The following is a 20,631-nucleotide window of genomic DNA, read 5'->3' as shown; positions in this document are numbered from 1 at the left end:
TTTCAAATAAAAAAAATAAAAAAAAATCGACGACTTTTGCAGTTTTGCTTGACTGAAAGTACATCATTCAAGAAATTGAAAAAAAATACTTTCATTGTTGAAGAAAAAGTAGCCTATTTTCAAAGTTAATTTTTATTTCCAACTTTTAGGCAACCAGTAAAACAGCAAAATAAAAACACATTTAAAATAACAATATAATGTAAGTAAAGACAAACCGTTGATTTTTCTGTGAATAGAGTTCATTTGAATCAAGCGGTATCATCCACTGCATAGAATCGAACTACGTATTATAGTGAGTACTTTTGAGAGATAAGAGATTTTGTTTTTATTAAAATTTCCTTTCAAGCTTACAGCGACCCTTGAAATAAATTTACAAGTATGAGGGAATCAAAAATCGGCGTCTTGGTGTAGAAGTGGAAGAGTTTTATTTCCAACAAAATAGTGCCGCGCCTCATCCATAGAATGGACAGCGAGTCCAGTCGATTATTAAGAAAACTCCGCTCATTATTGATCTCAATGATTTAGAAGAAAAAAATTTAGAAAATGTCAAGCACAAATTTCGTAATAGAGTAACTATTGCACAAGCATTTCAGATGGAACTTATTTTATTTATTGCCGGAATATTGCGTAATTTTTTTTTCACAAAAGTAAATATTATTTTACTGATTTAAATGTCACTGTAAGTTCAAGCACCGGATAAGATTTTTCCTATCCAAGGACGTTGCTATTTAAAATCGAGCGAAGTGAGCAAAATCAAACATTGCCCTTTTCAAGCTATTAAAATATCTTGAATGTGCTACTACATAGATTATGATAATGTGTAGATAAACCTTGCTCAAGTTTTTTTATCAGTTTTTACTGCACAAACAAATTCCTAGAATGCACGGGTATTTTTTAAGATTTTTGTGTCACGGAAATTATCGCGGCGTAGCTCCCTGACTGTTTACCCTTTGTCAACACCCTCTTTTGTCAAGTTTGCCACCGCTCATCCCAACGACACCGCCCAATTTCCCCGAAACCAATAATCTTACTTTTATCAGCCTCAAGTGCCAGCTGTTCACACTGGTACTGCAAATGCTTGATCTCTCTCCTCAGCTGCTTCTCCACTTCCGCGTCGATTTTGTACTCGATTGGTTTGACACGATTTCCCTCCAGATCGGCAACTTCGTTCTGCATCACCTCCAACTTGGCCTTCTCCGTCCGGAGTTCGATTTTAAGTCTTTCGATCCGTGCCTGCTGCTTCAGTATCACTGGAGCTACAACAAGAAAACAGTAATGCAAACTTCGATTGCACAACACCAACAAACCCATTCGGTCAAGGACGCGCAAACGTGGGTCGATCATGGGCAAAGTTCAATCTTGACTGCGAAGTCAAATAGTCCCGACGAAGGTTCGCGCGATACTGGGTGTATGGATAGATAAATTTATTTACACTTTTATGTCAACATACGAATATTGTGATAAGTTAAATGTAATCGGGTTTGTCTCGTGTTTGAGACTGGGAAGTCCGAAATTTCCAATTTGATCGTGGTTGTGGTCAGCTTCATGCAAATGCAAATTTTATCGGTTGTATATAAATGCACCAAATGCTGGATAATAACGCTAACGTCGCTTTCGTTAAAAATGTGCGGTTTAAGCCGACAGCGGAAGCCGCATCCTACATGTCTCCTCGAAAATTTCGCAGGTGATAAAGTGAAAGATAAAATAAATTTATGTCCTTGATGTACGTATTAATAATAAGAATGTTATTAAGTTGCTACAAAACAGATTTTTTCTAACAAAATTTGAAATTTATTCTGATATTCTGGTATGTTTACGGCTTGCAGCCAAGGTGAAATTGTTTTTTGTGACGTTAGCGGAAGGCCATTAACATGATCAGATCCACCAGATGGATTTTTTTCTAATATAAATAAGTATTTCCACGAAGTATGCTATTTGATAACTCGTTCCGCTGCCTCCGTATAAGCGTTCGGTTTCACTTTCGTCTGTTTAAATATAATTATCAAAAATAAAATTCGTTTTGGGGGAGTATTTCGAAATATGTGTTACCACCCTTCACGTACACCACAATGACTCATCATGATGATGATACAAAAGGTAAAAACAACTATGTAGAGCAAGATTATGGTATCAAAGAGTTTTAAATAAAACCTACAGTTCGTTCGATCATACAAATTATTATTATTATTTTCTAAAAAAAGGTTTAAAAGTAGGAACATTTCCATTGCAAAATTTCGTGACGACGTCATCAACATTCTAGCAAGGACACGTACAATTGTACATACATGAATTTGAATAGGTGGAATGCAACATCTATCAATAACAGTACTACATTTCTAAATTTTCTCGAAAATTGGGTGAACCATTCTTGATTTAACTAATTTCATTCTGTGTAAGTAATATTCAATAAGGTGTCACTCACAAGAACCATACACATCGAAATATCAAAGAAAACAGTGGACCGTTAAAGGTTCTGCTATCGAGGACTAGATTTTGCATTGACACAAACGCATTTTTCCAAGAAACCATAAACTCAGAACAGGAACCGGAGACGGCCGATGCTCACAGTTTACGATTATTTCTGCGTGTTTGACATGCCAAATTTTCTGAATGCAAAAAAAATATTTTTTAACATTTCGTAATTAAAGAAAAAACGAGAGATCAATTTTTTGTAAGGACATGGACATCAATTTGAATAGGTGCAATGTAATACTAATAATAATAGTATCGTATTCGTAAATTTTCGGAAAAATGGAATGACCCGTTCCTGATTTAATCAATGTAATAAACTGACTCATACATTAATTTTTTTGGGTCAGCCGGATAAAAAATATAAATGCAATGATAACTCACACGTACATATACAATACACTCATCGTATTTTGCCACATTTTTGATAGGATTTATTTGGAAAAATTTTGAGATGGCGTCATCAATTTCCTGGAGGGGATAAACAGATATTTTCTGATTAAAAATTTATCCTTGTTATCATAACTTTAAAATGTCTGCAGGCATTCAGTTTCACAATTTCTGATTTGATCAATAAAATAAATTGCGAGACTCGTTCATCAATTTTTTTTTTACCACCCTGTATACGCAAATCTAAAAACTGCTAAAAAATGGAATCATAAATCACATTTTGCATATTTTAGGTAGGATTCATTTGACAAAATTCTGAGATGACGGGATTAATTTTTTGGCAGCGGATAAACGAATAAATTTTGATTAACGATTTACCATCATTACGATAATCTTAAAACGTTTGCAAAATTGCTAAATTTGACAACAATCGGTTTAGTAGTTTCGGAGATTATTTGTCTAATAAAAATCCGGACAGACGGTAGACAGACCTACGGAAACGGGAGACCTATTTCTTCGTATTTTAGGGGTCATGAAAAGTCGAGAAAATATAAAATAAGGGAGCAGCTGATGGACTCGATTACAATACTTCCTTAGCTTACGCCCAGGAAGTAATAAACATTATAATAATAACACAAAATCAAAGCAACGTCATAAACCACAAGTACAGAAGTAATTGGGATGAGGTCATAAAATTGCTGGTGGGGATTATTAGACAAATTTTGGTCAGCGGTTTACCATCCACACGATATTTCTAACATACATATAAAATTTGACAACAATTGGTTCGATAGTTTTAGAGATTATCTATTTAATAGAAATCGTCAGAGACGACGGACAGACAAACTGTGAGACCTACTTTTTCGTACTTTTGAGGCCATAAAACGTCTATAAAATATGAAAGTAGCCATTGGTCGGACGGTCCCTATTATAATACTTAGCTTACCTTCATCCTTGGAGACCCATTACTTATATCTCCATTAAATACATTGAATAATAGATTGCTACATACATCAAATCCGTAACTACATTTTTCCTACCAAGCTGAAGATTTAGTAATATTAATACTATAATTATAAAATACTGTATTTAGTTTTTTTGAAAAATAATACAACTAGTTCTTATTGGTGTTATCAGTTAGTCAATTATTCAATTTCCAATTAGTAAGAATTTTAAATCAATATGTATTGTTACAAAAGTGGCTTAGAGTATCGAAATAAATATATTAACGACAACATTTATAAGTCATATAAATCGTAAATGACTTAATAGTGACCCCTGAGTTACTCTCGAAATTATGGAAATCGAACTGGACTTAAAACCGTTGATTTCTACAGAAATCTGCCTACTAGATAAATATGAATTAATAAAATTTAATAATAGACGTACAAATACAGAAGTAAAATTGAAACAATATTTACTACGTCAGTCAGCTTATCCAACTCCTCGTAATGACACTGTAAAATTTTATTGTGTACAAATTCAACGTTTTTACACTACGTATAAGATTTGACAACAATCGGTCCAGTAGTTTAAGAGATTATTTAATACAAATCGCCACAGACGACAGACAGACGGAAACGTGGGACCTACTTTTTCGTACTCTAGGGGTCATAAAATGTCTAGAAAACATGAAAGTAGACATTCGTCGGATGAACCCTATTATAATACTTTCCTGGTTTACGCTCATCATTGCACTTTTACTCACATGTCTATTAAATATATTGAACAATAGATTGCTATCAAAATATACACCCAAATCCGTGGTTACATTTTTCCTACTAAGTTGAAGATGAGAAGGTTTAAATCGGACTGAATTTTTCAGTCCAAAACGCCACTGACTTCCAAAAAGAATTTTATGCTTGTAAAATTTGATACAAGGGGTGGAGTAGTTTCTAGGATTGCCTGTCATATTTTTTCGTACTCTAGAGACCATGAAACGTCAACAAAACATAAAAGTAACCGCTCGTCGGATTGCAATATTTTGTGGTAATTTCACGAACTGTTTTAGTAACAGCCGCAGTGTGTTTATAGAATTTCCGGGATCCTTAAATCCTTTCGATTTAGTCCATAAAATAAATTGTTTCATTTACAGTGAAACCTCCTGTAACGGACAGCTCCCAACAGCGGACACCTCTCTTCAGCGGACAATTTTCTCTGTCCTAACGTATAAAATAGGTCATTTAATGTAAAAAATCCGTTAAACCGTACAATAAAATTTAAAGATTAGGCCAACAATTTCTCGGTACCAGGTCATAACTCTTCAACCCCACACTGCTCATAATATGAGTAAATATGGGTTTTTCCCAAATAGCAAAGCTGGCGTAGTTTTGTTTGTCAAGTGCGAATGAACTTATAAAACACTATTATGTGAGCGTTTACGTTTAAAGTGTGAACACGACCGCTAAGCAAAGAAATTTTTTGTAAAAAAAATTAAAATTGTCGACAATGCCGAGAAGTTGAAATTAAGCATTTAGCGACTCTCACAAAAATTCGCCTACATGTTAAAATGTAGTGCTTTCTTTACTGTCTTGAAACCTCTTGACAGCGGACAGTTTGAGATTCCTCTAGCTGTCCGTTGTGGAGAGGTTTCACTGTATTCATGTCTTTGACTGAATGAATGATTCTAAAAAATTAAATTACATATATGCATATTATTAAAACAGGAACAACAATACTTCAGTGCATACTTTTTAACATTTATTTACCAAATTTTTTAAGATGACGTCATTAATTTTAGAATGGGGTAAATAAATCAATGTTAGCAGAGTTTAAGTAAAACTTGTAATTTTCGTGGTCTGCAAGCAGTGAAACGAAAACAAAATATAAATTAAAAACCCTTGAAATCGATAAAGATACCTTTTAATTTCCACAGTACAGCAAAATCTGATTATGAGTTGTGTAAAAAATGTGTTATTTAAAAAAAAATGTTTATTATCAATTAATGATAACGCAGAGACGGTTCTTGCTATCGAAAATACGAGAATTAGAATAAGCCCTGGATTACTACTATCGAATAGGGACATTTTTAGACTATACTTGATCCCATTTCATGAGTGACGATCAATATGCCAATAGTAAGTGATGTTCATTTAACGATTTTTGTGTTGAATCATTTTAAAATTTTTCTTCGACCACCGAAAACTAAAAAATAAAAATAAATAATAAGTACCGTTCTGGTGGTTAATTCGACTTTTAAAGCCAGATTTCAACATCCGTGACTCCAATGACTTCATAGAACCTTAAATTTCGTAATTAAACGAACATACCAGAAGAAAGTATCCGTTATTATGTGAAAGCCACACACGCCTTAAAAATAAATGCACGAATTTATGTCCTTTCGAATGTATTTTAGCGACTACAATTTAATCATGAGAAAAAAGTACAGAATTCGAAAATGTTTAACTAGACAATTTTTTTTTCTAGGCACAATTTATCTAAAATGTATAAACTCTGCTACGTTACTTTGTTAATTTATTCATACAATTCATTCATCGTTTCGTGATTCCACTACATATTTTTTACCACTTGAAAACCGCATAGTGAACATAGTAGGCGTAGTGTTACGTCAAAGTTGACACATGTACCGTTACCAACAGAGCTAATTAAAATTTGGATTATTTTTCTATGGTTAGGAAGAAAAGAGAAATTGTGCAGAACGTGTTAGACCGAATAGACCACCACAAAACGGTCGAACGAATCCATCAAATTCGCAAAAATGTGCACTTTTTGTAAAGTTGGTTAAATTGCGGTGAATTTTGTAAAATTAGAAAATCGAAGTTAATCAAAGGTGCCCGTGATAAGTTTTTTGTTGACGTTTGTGAGGTTAGTTTGCCAGGTAACTATGCTGTAAACTCACACTGCGACGTCAACAGAAACTCTTTCAATGTTAATTACTAAACACCCATTTACCATTTGCGCTGTCATTAGTAGAACAAGTAGTTATTTGGCATGCCCCAAATTATAATAAGTGGGGTCTTTAATGACAGTGGCGGTACAAAATTACAGATCCAATTGTTGATTAGTCTGTGATTTTAAAGCCGATTGTTGACATACGATTTTGCTCCCTATTTAATTAAGTACAGTGTGTCATCACGTGTCCCTAAGAAGTTCACAGTTATGACATGAAAATGTTTGGGTATTTTTCTTTCTGAGAACAGAGGTTTAATCCTTTAAAATTAAAATTAAAAAAAACGATTTTTTTTTAGTGGTTACTACATATTATGCAAGACACTGAAAAAGTGAGGTTAACCCGGAAGGCGCATTTTGAACAGGAAAATTACATAGGAAGCGTTACTAAGGCAGCAAGTACTCTCTGATGACATTTGTAATGTTGAGGAAACGGGATTACTTAAGTGCCTAGCGCACAAAACATTAATCTTAGAATTATTAGAATTAGTAGTATTATCAGACATCTACGGTCCAACTTATTCCAAACAATTACCAGGGAATTTGAAAGTAATCAAATAATGTCGATAACATCGACAATATTTTACGAAGTGACATTCAGGCCGATCGTGACAATGAAACAAACTGTGTAAGCAATGATGAAACTATATTTACTTTTGATATGAAAATAGCTCTTGGGCTACAGATAACACTTTCACTGCTTATAAAATCCCAAGAAAATGTGTCACCAGAACTGTTTGAGGAAGATAAATTAATGCTGTTAAAAATATTTTGGGAATCGATAAGCAAAAGCAAACTATACTATTATTTATCATAAAGTTTTATCATTTATCAAACCGTTTTGAGGATTTTCCTAAAACTCTTTTTTTATAAAACCCTCATACAAATGGCATCCAATTTAGTACCAGCTGAATGAATCCTTAAACTTCAAAATATGAATCTAAAAAGGGCACACTGTAACGAAATAAACATACGCCACCCCGGAACGACGCTTATGGCCCGTCGAGAGCTTTCTAGTATGCACAGCAATGATGGCGATGGGTGACTCGTCGTCGGTGACGGCAGCCGAGCGTCGTTCGCTAAAGAAAACCCTGGAGACGGAAGTCGCGATGGGTATTCGAGAAAGACCTCGATCGCAAAACATCTAGAAGTTTATGTACGGGTTTAAATAGAGACCACCTTCGGGAACAAGTCAGTCTCAGCCAACAAGTAAAGTACAGACAATGGGAGAAGTAGAGTCTAGTCAAATCCATTCCAGTCGAGTCGGAATTATTCTGTATATAATCGTGTGTAAAATCGTGTAAATTTGAGTTACTAAGAAATAAATTGTTGAGTTTTACCCACGCCGATTTTAATCACCGATCATCGTAACAATATTATAGTCTAAATTTTATATATGAATATAGGAAATGAATTAACAATTGCTCCAAAAATATGAATGCATGAATAAAACGGAAATTTAGCGAGTTTTCCTATTGGAAAATGTTACATGTCCAGTGTAATGCTAATAATAAAATCATATGCCGTTCTTGATTTGATCAATAAAAAATATAATATAGATAATAGCAGGAAGAGTGTGATAAGAAACAGAAAAACCCATGCGACAATCGAACGTGCCCGATCGAGGTCGCACAGTGTAAGTAATAAGCTGACCAATAACCTTGTGGGAGTTCCGTTTATACTAGTATAAAAGATTCCTATACAAATTCTACTTTTTTGCGAAAATTTGGATGCCTCGGGGAAAAGCTCAAGGCGAATTCATAAAACACAAGTGCAGGAATATATTGTTTTACAAAATTAAAATCCTAGTTACTATGGAAAATTTTGAGGGACGTCACTACATTGTTGGTGAGAATGGCTACGTAAATTTTAGTTAACTTTTTAGGGTCCATTCCTAACATACATATGAAGTTTGGCAAAAATCGGTCCGGTAGTTTCGAAGGTTATCTACTAAAAATTAACACAGCCGTCAGACAGACGGAAGTGGAAGACCTATTTTTTCGTACTAGAAGGGTCATGAAACGTCGAAAAACATGAAAGTAGTCCGTCGCCTCTATTACAATACTTCCTTAGCCTATGCTGGTAAAATAAATATGGAAATAGTTATAGTGACCAAGTTGACCTATCGCATAACCAATCCAATTTTCAAGATATTAATAGAAAAAAATGGTTAAAAATAAGTTACTTCGATAGAACTTCCTTCCCCCTTGAAGTACAGTCCGGCTTCTTTAAACAACTATAAAATTTGATTTTGCAATTTTCGTTTTTTGTAATAACCTCTATAAAGCAAAAACTAATGGCGTAATTAACGTGAAAACAATTTCTTAGTAGATGCTTAACTTCGACTGTTTATGTTTATACTTTGAAAGAATTCGACTATTGGATTACAAGTATCAGTAGTTAAAAGAAAATGAAATTTGACTGATTTTATCTCCTCAGCGCAGAGGAAATGACTGTGATTAATTGATTAACCACACTCAGTTTTCCCCCAAAACACTAATACATTTGAAGAGAATTTATTTGGCGAAATTGTAACATGACGGACAAATTTTGATTAACGATTTACCAATTTTGATTTTTTTTTCAAATAATCTGGATGCCAAGGGTAAAAACTCAAAACGGATTCATAAATCACACAGGCGGAAGCATATTATTCTACAAAATTTAGGAAACATGTAACGACAGAATTATAAAATGACGTCATGATTTTTTAAGGGGGGATAAACGAAAAAATTTTGCTTAATGATTTATCATGACATCCTTAAAACTCTTGCAAGTTTTCAGTTTTCAGAGTTTTCGGTTTTTACAATTTCAAAATTAAATTGTAAAATGTTATACAATTTCGATTTTTTTTCCAAAAATCGATGTCTAGGGTAAAAATTTTAAACGGATTCATAAATCACACAGAAGTACGTAATTGTAATTCTATAAAATTTAAAGAACATTTATTCGGCAAAATTGTAAAATGACGTCATAATTTTTTTGGGGGGACACGAAAAAAATTGATTAGCGACTTATTCTGCTTCCTATAACCTTTAGACGTTTGCAAGATTTCAAAGCATTCGGTTTTGTAGTTTCAAAGTTGAATTGTAAAATGTTATTATACAAATTTAATTTTTTTTCCAAAAATCTGGATGTGTAGAATAAAGATTCAACACGGATTCTTAAGTATAAAATTTAAATAATATTTACTAATTTAAATGAAGCAAAATTTGTTAGCCTTTTACCATCTGCACGATATTCGTAATACACATCTAAAATTTGACAATCCAGTAATTTCTCTAGGTGTCATGAAACGTCGGGAAAACAGAAAAGTAACCAGTCGTCCAATGGGGTATCAAAACAAACGGCGATAAAAAAGTATCTCTAAAATCACCGACAGTCACTTGTAAGACACCAACGACGATAACTCACAAGACAAAGGACAAAATAATGATAATCCACACGAAGATAGGCAACTATCTTATTTTATTTTAAAGTTAGAAAATGGGTAGGTACTTATTAAATATAAAAACTTGGTACAAATCTGACGATAAGCCATACACACCATAATACATTAACAATTAGGGTGTAAAAGTAGGGTAAAAACTCAAGGCGGAATCAAAAACCACAAGTACAAGAGTATGTTATTTTGTAAAATATAAATGGCGTTGACTTAAAAAAAAATGAGGGGACGTCATTAAATTGTCAATGGGGATCATCAGTCAAATTTTGGTTAGCGTCGTCATGAAACGTCGAGAAAATGTCGGATGGACCCTATTACAATACTTCCTTAATTTACGCTTAGAAAGTAAAAAGAACCTTTTCAGAGATAATAATGTTTTTTTTAAGTTTTATTCGACAGTGACGTCATATATTTGATATGTTCGTTAAATGTCATATTATTATTTAATGTACACCGTAACATGGTTTCGTGGACCTGACCTGACCTGACCTGACCCTCATCAACAAATAACAAGCAGTGAACGCCACTAACGAGATAAGTCATTGATGAACAACAGTGGGGCCCCATTTAGACCCTTGCGGGATACCAGAATATTGACAATACGATGTCGACAAAAATCCACTGCTATTACGTTAAATTGTTTACTAGACGAATATGACATAAAGAAAATCAACAAAGAAGTCATCGGATTGTCAAACAACGCACACGCAAATGCAAATTTTCTGGATCTTACTACTAACTATTTCACATTTAAAGCTTCATTACGTTTTAGTAATTGATTCTAAATTCTCAGTCAGTAGCCTCAAGTCAGTACACAAAACATTAGCACAAATGAATCATATTGGCATCTTAATTGCCGCTGGTTGAAAGCTACCATCAGTCAAGGATAAATCGGAAACAAACAAACTCACGTTGCGGCTTCTGACTCAATTCGACTTCCGCGAGTCCAGAGCCGAATTTTCACTCGAAACAAGGTTAGGACCACTGACGCACACCATAATTAGACCAACTACCATCATTGTAAAAAATGGGACCGCGAATCGATCAAGTTGTCATACGGCGCACAGTTGACAGGCCAAATTCCGCGTTTTCATCGCAGCGACCTTAGCGACCTTGCCGTCCTATGCCAAATTTTTTGAAAATCAACAGGTGGTGTTTTTTGTCCAATGAAAAAATCGGCTACGTATTGAACGTGACATTGATACATTCGATGACGACGGAAAGCGTCTATTTCGAGAGTAAACGCCCGACGTTATTGTTCGTCGAGCCTAAAAATTTCGATTGAGATAAGAGGTCCGAATTGAACCGGTTGTGAAATTTTTGCGCCCATTGTAATCTTTATTATTATCGTTCGCGACGGAGGCAGATAACGCAAATAGTACCGTCGAAAATAGATCTAACTGGTGAAAATTCCCCCAAAATGGCATCGCGATTTTGGCGTGAGGGTCAAAAATATCGCAATTTTTATTAGAGTGCAGAAATAAAACTCAAGATCAGGACACATGTTTCTGGCTTTGGCAACTATGGACATTTATCTTTTGGAAGGCTAGGGAGATGCAGGTGTACGTTGGGCGTATTTTATTGGATAACCTTGCTTTATTACAATGGCGAGATCAAAAACCGCAATAATTCTCGGAAATAACTACATTAATTAGTTCATAGGATTTTTCTGTACGATTAATCTGTTTCGCGTGCTTTAGAATTTTTATACTTACATAAATTATTCGCGGGACCTTGGAATACGAAATTTAGCGTAACTCGACCTGAACATGTTAACATCTGCACCATTTAACTAATTTATAGTGCATTTCATAAATTTGCGATTTCATAGCGACCCCCAAACGAATTTGCTCAATATTTGTATAACGTTACAAAGCTCTGATTACATTTTGACGAATTTTGGAAGACACATTTTACCACACTACATCAAACAGTTGTTGTTTTCGCATTTTTAGTGATAAAGCATGCACAAAACAACAACAGTGATGAATGTGAGTAGAAACAAAACATGAATAAGTTGCCATGATAGTGTTCAAATTTACTACACAACAACTGCGAACGTGAGAAGGTACGGGTATTTGTAAAAAGAGAAAGAGGATGTTATGTACAAAATAGTGATGCAAAGGCGTCAAGGTTACACTGATATGAACGATAACAATAACGAAATCTTATTAAGTACGAGCTTGTTCTATTGTGACAATAATTAACGAACCAAAGATAAAGTATTAAGGTCAAGGAAGTTAACGGATCCTTCAATTTTAAAAATATACCAACTTCATGTTTCAACAAGTTTAATGAAGAAGACAAATAGTTTATCACGCACTAAATGAGTGGGAAATCCCGAGTGTACACATTATTTCCACATTTCCTTATGTGCATGGCACGAGGCAACCTACCAAAGGAGTGTTCAAAAAAATACCTAATAGCATCGTTCCGGAATAAAACCAAAATCAATTTTATAGATTGCAATAAAATTGTAGATAGTTGTCCGAACAGCGCAAAAAAGTTTTATGGCACGGCAGTCAAAGATCCACGACTGCAGTAAAAATTTTATTGGCTGAGAAACAATTGTGGCGGAGACCCTCTTCACTCCTTGACAGACGACGCGTGCCGCTTATACTTAATTTAAATTCATGGTATACAGTAGCTGAAATCATGGGAATTTACACCAGCGGTAGATCACATTTTGCAGAAAAAAACGATGGAATGACGATGAAAGATAGAAATACTGTCAATTTCTGGGCAGAAAAAAGAGGTACAAAGTTGTTTAGGATATTTTTGAACGCTTTGTGACTGTTTCTGTGGTTTTAAGAAAGTAAACGGGCTAAAACGATACGGTTACTGGAAAAAGTGTGCAACATTTGCGAAGAAACAGCCAAAAACCACTTTTATAGCGCGACGGGTTATCACGTGGCTCCCGCGATATCCTCAACTGCTTCCGTTCGGCTACGCTAAAATTTTTTGGCTGATAAGATTCTGTTCATAAATAATGGGATTATTTTGGTTACACAGCAATTGTTGCAGACATAAATAAAACTTAATTTTAAAGATGTTGTACAGTTGTGGTTCATACGCATCAGACTTTTGGCTTGCACTAGGTATACATAGATTCTCGTTCATTAAATGGGTTTTCGACTGTGATAAAATTTTGCCACTTTATTGAGACTATACATGGTAATGCTGATTAGAGAGAATTTGTTAGAATACAGGGTGTTTTTTAAATACACAAAAGACCTTCTGGATGATATCCCCTAAGCGTCTTGCCGAGATATGCTGTATTTCCAGGACAAAGCCCCGGCTCATTACGCTCGCGAAGTGCAGAGACGATGCAATCAGAACTATCCTGGGAGATGGACTGGAAGAAACGATCCAGTGCCGTGGCCGGCTTGCCCACCTGGACTTTATCCTTGAAATTTTTTCTTGTGGAACAAGTAGTATACTAAACCCCAGTCAACACAGTTGAAGAATTGACAAATCGAATTGAAATGGTTGCTGCACAAATTCGGGCAAATCCGAAGACAAGCAGGTCACAACAATCTTAAATTAGACGAGCTAATGCCCGTCTGGTAAAAGGGAGAAACCAATTTAATTTAATTTTTTCTTTTGGCCTTCGACCCTAAGCATAACCAGCACCATTGTAAAGTGCTATTCTATTTACGTTCTAATCCAAATCACTATGTTTTCTTCACCATCTTTGTGTTTATTCCAGACATGATTTAAAAAACCAGCCAATGGTGTTCTTTCAGCAGTTTCATAATTACTGCTCGTTGTGTTATACAGGGTTGCTAAAAAGTATAGAAGCAGTTGAATGTCTCGGGAACTGTTAGTTGGATCCTCTTGAAAGTTGGGCTATACTTACAAATGCCCAAGCTCTTTTTTCTGTAATTTTTTTTAAATTTAAACTTTTTTTTAAAGATGCAAGGCTAACTTAAACTAAGATTTTTTTCTAATTTCAGAACTGCAACACATGAATATATTTTTTAATTAAATCGGCAAATAAAATGATACATTATTTATTATGAATAAATTTAAAAAACCACCCCCTTCTGAAGTGTGCATGTGACGCTACTGACTGACAGTCCGTTGTCAGATTCTAATGACTCACCATGTTGAACTTAAAATAACCCATCTCTACATCCAGGTTTAAAAATATTTCAATAAAACACTAAAATGGCACCATTTACAGAAACTGAACGAATAGAAATCTTAATAATGGTAGGCTATGGCGTCAGACGTCAAGCAATACAGGGTGATTATTTTTTCTGTTTACGCCTGGATAACTCCGAATAGGCAACACATTTTACTTTCCATAGACGACTTCGTCTTAAATTTTTTATAAATAATAACTTACATGTAGATGGGAATGATTAGGCTAAAATTATGACAAATTAATTCTAACAGTCACACTATTTTCAAATTTTGGCACCAGTGTTTTCGAATTCCGAAAAAACCGATATGCTTTGAACTTTGGAAAAGTGTGATGGAAATGTCGATGTTGCCGTTCATCTACATGCCGGGCGATACAATTCCTTGTAATCAAGCAGAAGATTCAAAAAAAAAAAGAGAAGTTGATCAATTTAAGAAAACTAAAGTTAGACGTCCTACAATAACGTCAGTGCACTCCTTAAAAACGGAACATTTGACTACTAGTGCTTTTTAAAAAAATCAAGTTCGCCCTGCATTTCAAAAACAAATGAAGTATAAAATTTGAAAAAATTGCAGAAAATAGAACCTAAGCATTCTAAGGGGAAGCCCAAATTTCAAAAAGATTTAGCAAACCGTTCCCGCGATATTTAACTGCTTCCATACATTTTAGGGACCTTGTAGGTTCAATTCTGAATGCAATAACCCAATCCAGCCTTAATGTCCAGTTCATCTAATACAATCTACAACATTTTCCAAAATCTTGATTGAATACTTCAGTCTTAATTTTCATGAAATCAATTAGTCCATCTAACACTCGGCTTTTGAGCTGCAAATTTTGTGAATAAAAAGGAAAGGTTCGGATAGCTGGAAATGGTAATTCCATTTTTCGCAATAGATTTGTGCCGCATGCAAATTCTTTCTAAGGGTATTGCTTACGGTTTTATCGAAACATTATCGGAGTTTTATTGGAGTTTTAACTCCTTTATTGTCGTAATATAGAACACGTATACGCGCCGGAATAGGAATGTCTAGTTCCAGCTACGAGCTTGGTGTCGGTGTCGGTGTCGGTGTCGAGGTCATCGAGACCGGTCTGAACCGAGTCTGAACATCGGCATATAACGCTGCGCTATAGAAAGAGAGAGAGAGAGAAAGAAAGAAAAAGAGAAAGAAAGAGAGAGAAATAAACTATCAAACAATATGTACATGAAACGCCTCATAAAGTGGTGCTGCTTCCGTCTCTTAGCACCCCCAGGATGCTCTAGGAAAAACAACCTTTATCCACTGCCAGATTCAAAGAGCATCTAGACCACAACGATCCTCAGGATGCAGAAGTAATGCACAGCTAACTCTCGGAACTCTATCTGAGTGCAGAGGTGGCTCGACGAATTATTCTTGTATGAAGGTATATTACAGTCAGGATATTAGTGTGCGTAGGCGTGATCGAGAGGGCACTACGGTCCATGTTACAACTATTTAATAAAATGTGTTCGTTTGACCAGAGATAATAGAGGTACGACAGCTTTTGAATTCTCCATAAGAATTGCATGGGAGTGAAGCGAACACAGAATGTGACATAAAGGACCGTTGGGGGCGCAACATTTGTGGTGGTAAACCTGAATGCCCTAATGTGTATGTAAATGTTACTAAATATATTACTAAAAGTGACATAACGAACGAAAAACGCGAACTCTGAGATAACCTCAATTAAATATGATGCGATAGTTTCAAATTATAAAAGAACAGTCATGTTAATTGCATATGTATGTATGTATGTATTACAGTTACGTACATTTTAACAAACAATATATTGTACAGGGATAGTTCAATAAAAATAACACTGATAAGTAAACCAATGATTTTCTACGCCTATAATTAATTATTAACCGATGGAACTGGTAAATGCTCTATAAATGGGGCAAAGTGATTAATTTCTTCCGTTTTTTTGGGTTGCTTCTGTAGTTCCCGATTATGAAATTTCAATGTAAAAAATATACTTAATCGCACAAATAATGACAAAAGGTAATCATAGGGGAGATTACTACATGGAAACTTGTATGTTATTAAGTCCAGCTGATTCTTATGTTGTCTACCAACTTGAAGCAAAAATGTTCAAATGAACTAATGAAAGCATTTTATTTTTTAAGAGAAAATTAATGATTTCGTATACGTGTTTAATTTATATAAATTGACAACGCAGAGTTAAAACTCCATCCGTGCGTCCCTGGGCCGACGCACTCTTTTTTTTTGTTTTAGTTTTCCAAAAGCAGTTTTCTGACCAGTTCATTTTCTTCATTAAAAAAGGGCGTGCAAATTGACCCTGAGGAATTCATTTAAAGGGTTTTCCTCTCTCAGATCTGTTTTGACAGCGCCGGTCATTGGGCGCTGCACTGTATTAAAATTTTTAATTTAAGTGGGCATTGGAAAAAAAAAGATCCACCATGTATTCTTTCGTTTTCTCTACCCTTGTTTCTATATAATTTAGCTACACTAGATTATCCCCACATTAATTTTAATATTAGAAGGAAACTTTTCAAACCTCTTAGGGTCACTAGAGAGCTCAAACTATTTTGAACATGTATTTCAAAAACAGCCGCAAAGTGTAAAATTTGTCAATTCTATGAAGTCAACTATGATCAGCTAACCTAGAAATTTTACTACATTTGTTCAGAATTGTACTTTGGCCATTTTACGTCGGAACCGCGATATAAAAAAAGCAACATCTATGCCAGAGCGTATTAAAATAAATTGGTCAATATTTACGCTGGAATTACAAGCCTAAAATTGGTGAATTGAAGATAAAAAGATTTCATTGTAAAGCAAGACACATTATCACAGCAGTATCAGTTCATGCCTAGTAGAATGAATTTCCAAGGCAAGGATTCATGTTTACAGAAGAACATCATAGGCGTGTTAAACCGGTTTGCGAAGACAGAAACTGTACACAAGGGCAAACTGTCTAGACGGGCTGGCGTCTTTGGGAGATTGTTAAAAACGTGAGAGACACAATGGGAGAGAATCCAAGAACACCAATGTGGAGATTATCTCTTCAAATGGACGTTAAAGTCAGCACTTGTCACAAATCCCTGAAGACAAAATTGAATCACAAAATTACCACAGCAGATCGTTTCACCTGAGCAATTGGTTTGAGAAAAATTTAAACAAGAATGATTTGATGAACATTCCGAATGTACACACAACGACAAACGGACAGACGGACGGAAAGAGGAGACCTATTTTTCGGGAAGGAAAAATATACTAAAATTTGGAAGCATTTATTTGGGTGCAATACAAGCTACAAGAATTGTTTCTGAACTTACTGGTATTCCATTTCTTGTTATTCAGTGTAACGTGACTGGCAAAATAAAAACATCAACAGTTGCTGTGAAAGTAGACTATAATTTGCGAGAAGACCTTTATTAATTTTCTGAAATACCGTTTCCTAAAAGCAATAAACAGAAAAATGATACACAGAAAAAATGTCTATTAATTTACAGTTACTACAGTTCTTTGAGCTCAGCAATAAATTGGCGCTTGCGATAAGGTGAATTTTAGGTTAACAGCTATCGCACTTTTACTTTGTTGCTCATATCATAAAACGACAGAACAACAAATTGCTAGTTAAGTTTATCGATTATTGACATTTTCATTACTATACACACAAAGGTGAAAAATGCTAAATTAAAATCACTCAACTTGAGTAATTGTTGTTTTTCATTAATAAAATTAGATTGTAATCAACAACTTCGAATATTAGAAAGTCAAATGAAACCGCTAATCAATTCTTGGAACTAAATGAATTTTGTGCGTTCGCGAGAATGCACGCCGTGCATGTGTGACAGTCGGAAAATCCTAGAAGAGTCTTTTTTATCTGTTTACTTGAATAGACACGATGTTTAAATCAATATAATTTAAACTAGAGAGTTCGATTTTGTCTGAAAAAAGCATTACTTGGAATATGGTATGGCAAAACTCCATTAACATTTCAGGGTAAACTGCATCGTGCGAAGCATTTAGCAGATAACGTTTTTTTTAAATGGATTTCACCGCAAAATCTTAGTTCCAGCTTATTCAGGTTCTTGGAAATATATATGACGTACAGTTATATACGTAATTTGCAATAAAACTATATCAATGAGTTAAAATACAATCTTACCTCAACAAACACGTCATTTTTAGGTTAGCATGAATTCCAAAAACTATAAAATTTTGTTAAATTATATATTAAATACTATTGCTTAATGATATGGATTAATATTAACCACGTTGGAACGGCTTATTGACGTCAGTCGGTATCAGGTGCCAAGAAAACTGTTAACGTTATATTTGCAACTATAAATTTGTTTATTGGAATGTACTTTTACTGATAACAATCTGAGCTCAAAATCACCACACGCATGTAGCAGATAGTTTGCTTACTGATATCCGGCTCGACCAACTAGTCAGGAAATGGTCAAGAAATGTCGGCTTTTCTCTCGCTTGTATTTATTTGGTATTTACTGGAATTGCATATACGTATTTAATGTAATCGTCAGTATTTATTGCATATTTTAAGCAGTATAATAACGAAAATATCAGTTTAAAATTTATTTGACTAAACAAAAACGTATTGTGATCAGTTTTTTTTATTTTTTGATCAGTAATAATTAAAATGTTTTTTAAGCTTCTCGCCGGTCATTTAGGCCCATAGCTTTGAAAAAGTGTCTCCATTTCCTACAATTTTTTGCGTTCTTCCTCCAGTATTGTATTTTTTTTCTGCTAGAATTTTTCACGCCGCCATCTTAACTCCTCCTTCTTGGGTCATTCTTTCTAGGTGTCCTAACCATTACAATCTTTTTATTTTTATGGAATTGCTTACAATTTGTTTCATTTTATTTGTCTCGCACGCGTATGTTAGGGTTGGTCTCACTATGGTTTTATATATTCTTAGATAAGTCATTAAAATTCTTGTAAATGTAGAAATTAAGGGCGTTGCGAAGCTGGGGGAAACAGTAGGAAAACACAGCAAGCATGAAGAATCAAACAACAATGGTCTAAGATTAATCGAATTGGCTATAGAAAGAAATATGAAAATAGTACGTACGCAATTTCACCGAAAAAATATACACAAGGGAACATGGATCATTCCAGGAAGACAAGAAACAAACCAGATTGATCACGTACTGATCCAAGAAAAACCCTCTGGTTAATAGCGTCAGTGAAAACCTGTCGAGGGGGCGACATTAGATTCAGACCGCTTTTTGGTAAGGGCAACGCTACAGCATGGAAAGGGGAAGACAAAGAACACAGGAGGAATCACGAAGTAAGGTATAATATAGAAGAATTGCAAGCACAGGAAATCAAAACAAAATATGAAGCTGACACAGAAAGAAACCTCGAAAAGCAAGATCTTTCAAAAAATATATATATAAATACCAAATGGAACAATATAAAACGAATAGTAACAGAAGCGACAAAAAGACATGTGAGTAAAACAAAAGCAAGAGAAAGGAAAGAATGGTTAGCCGAAGAATGCGAAGCAGAAATAAAACATAAGAAGTTACTCACAATGAAAATGCTACAGATAAGAAACGAAGAAAACACAAGGAATTACAACAGTCAAAAAAAGATAGTTAAGCAAATATGTATATCGCAGAAAAAAAGGGATTTTTTAGAAAGACAAATAAAAGGAAGGAAAGTTGGAAACAGTACTTCGAACAAATATTAAATAGCGAAGTCAGAGGTCAGAGAGAAGAGCAAAAACAAGTACCAGAAAAAAACTTTGAGTAATGAAAGTACAGCAATGCCAACAAGAGAATAGATCATAAACCAGATCGAATAACAAAATCCCAGGGAGAAATGGAATTACAAAAGAAAACCTAAAATATGGAGGTGAAAAACTGAAAGCCGATATCCAGCTGGTATTAAAGCAAATTTGGGAAATGGAAGAAATGCCGGATAGCTGGAAAGAAGCGCTAATAACGCCGTTCTTTAAAAAAGGTGACAGAAGAATCTGCAAATACTACTGTGGGATTGCGTTATTAGACGTAATGTACAAACTACTGGCATCGATAATAAAAATAAGACTTGAAGGATATATGGAAGAAGCTCTAGGAGAATATCAAGGAAGCTTTTGAAAAGGAAGAGGGACAATCGATCAAATATTTATGTTGAAACAAATCATGGTAGGAAACTACGAATATGGAATTCCTACTCATTTACTCTTGGTGGACTTCCAAAGGAGCTTACGATACTGTTAACAGGACGGAGATAATAAACGTATTGAGTGAACTAGA

The 20,631-nt window shown here is 34.6% G+C and overlaps 1 protein-coding gene across 2 annotated transcripts in view; it reads right to left on the bottom strand.

Annotated features, from left to right (window-relative positions):
* Tab2 (TAK1-associated binding protein 2) overlaps positions 1 to 20,631 on the bottom strand; it is a 65,620-nt gene that overhangs the window by 14,126 nt on the left and 30,863 nt on the right. For both annotated transcript variants that reach the window (XM_064048327.1, XM_064048326.1), the window contains exon 3: positions 1,032 to 1,256. In XM_064048327.1, coding sequence (XP_063904397.1) covers positions 1,032 to 1,256 — 225 coding nt within the window. The remainder of the gene's footprint in view (positions 1 to 1,031; positions 1,257 to 20,631) is intronic.

Source organism: Zophobas morio, unplaced genomic scaffold, assembly GCF_036711695.1.
Source record: "Zophobas morio isolate AGI-343-1 ecotype UQ-CSIRO unplaced genomic scaffold, CSIRO_AGI_Zmor_V1 ptg000006l, whole genome shotgun sequence".
Lineage (NCBI taxonomy): Eukaryota > Metazoa > Arthropoda > Insecta > Coleoptera > Tenebrionidae > Zophobas > Zophobas morio.
Note: the sequence above shows the minus strand (reverse complement) of the source record. Positions and strands in the feature narration are given on the sequence as shown.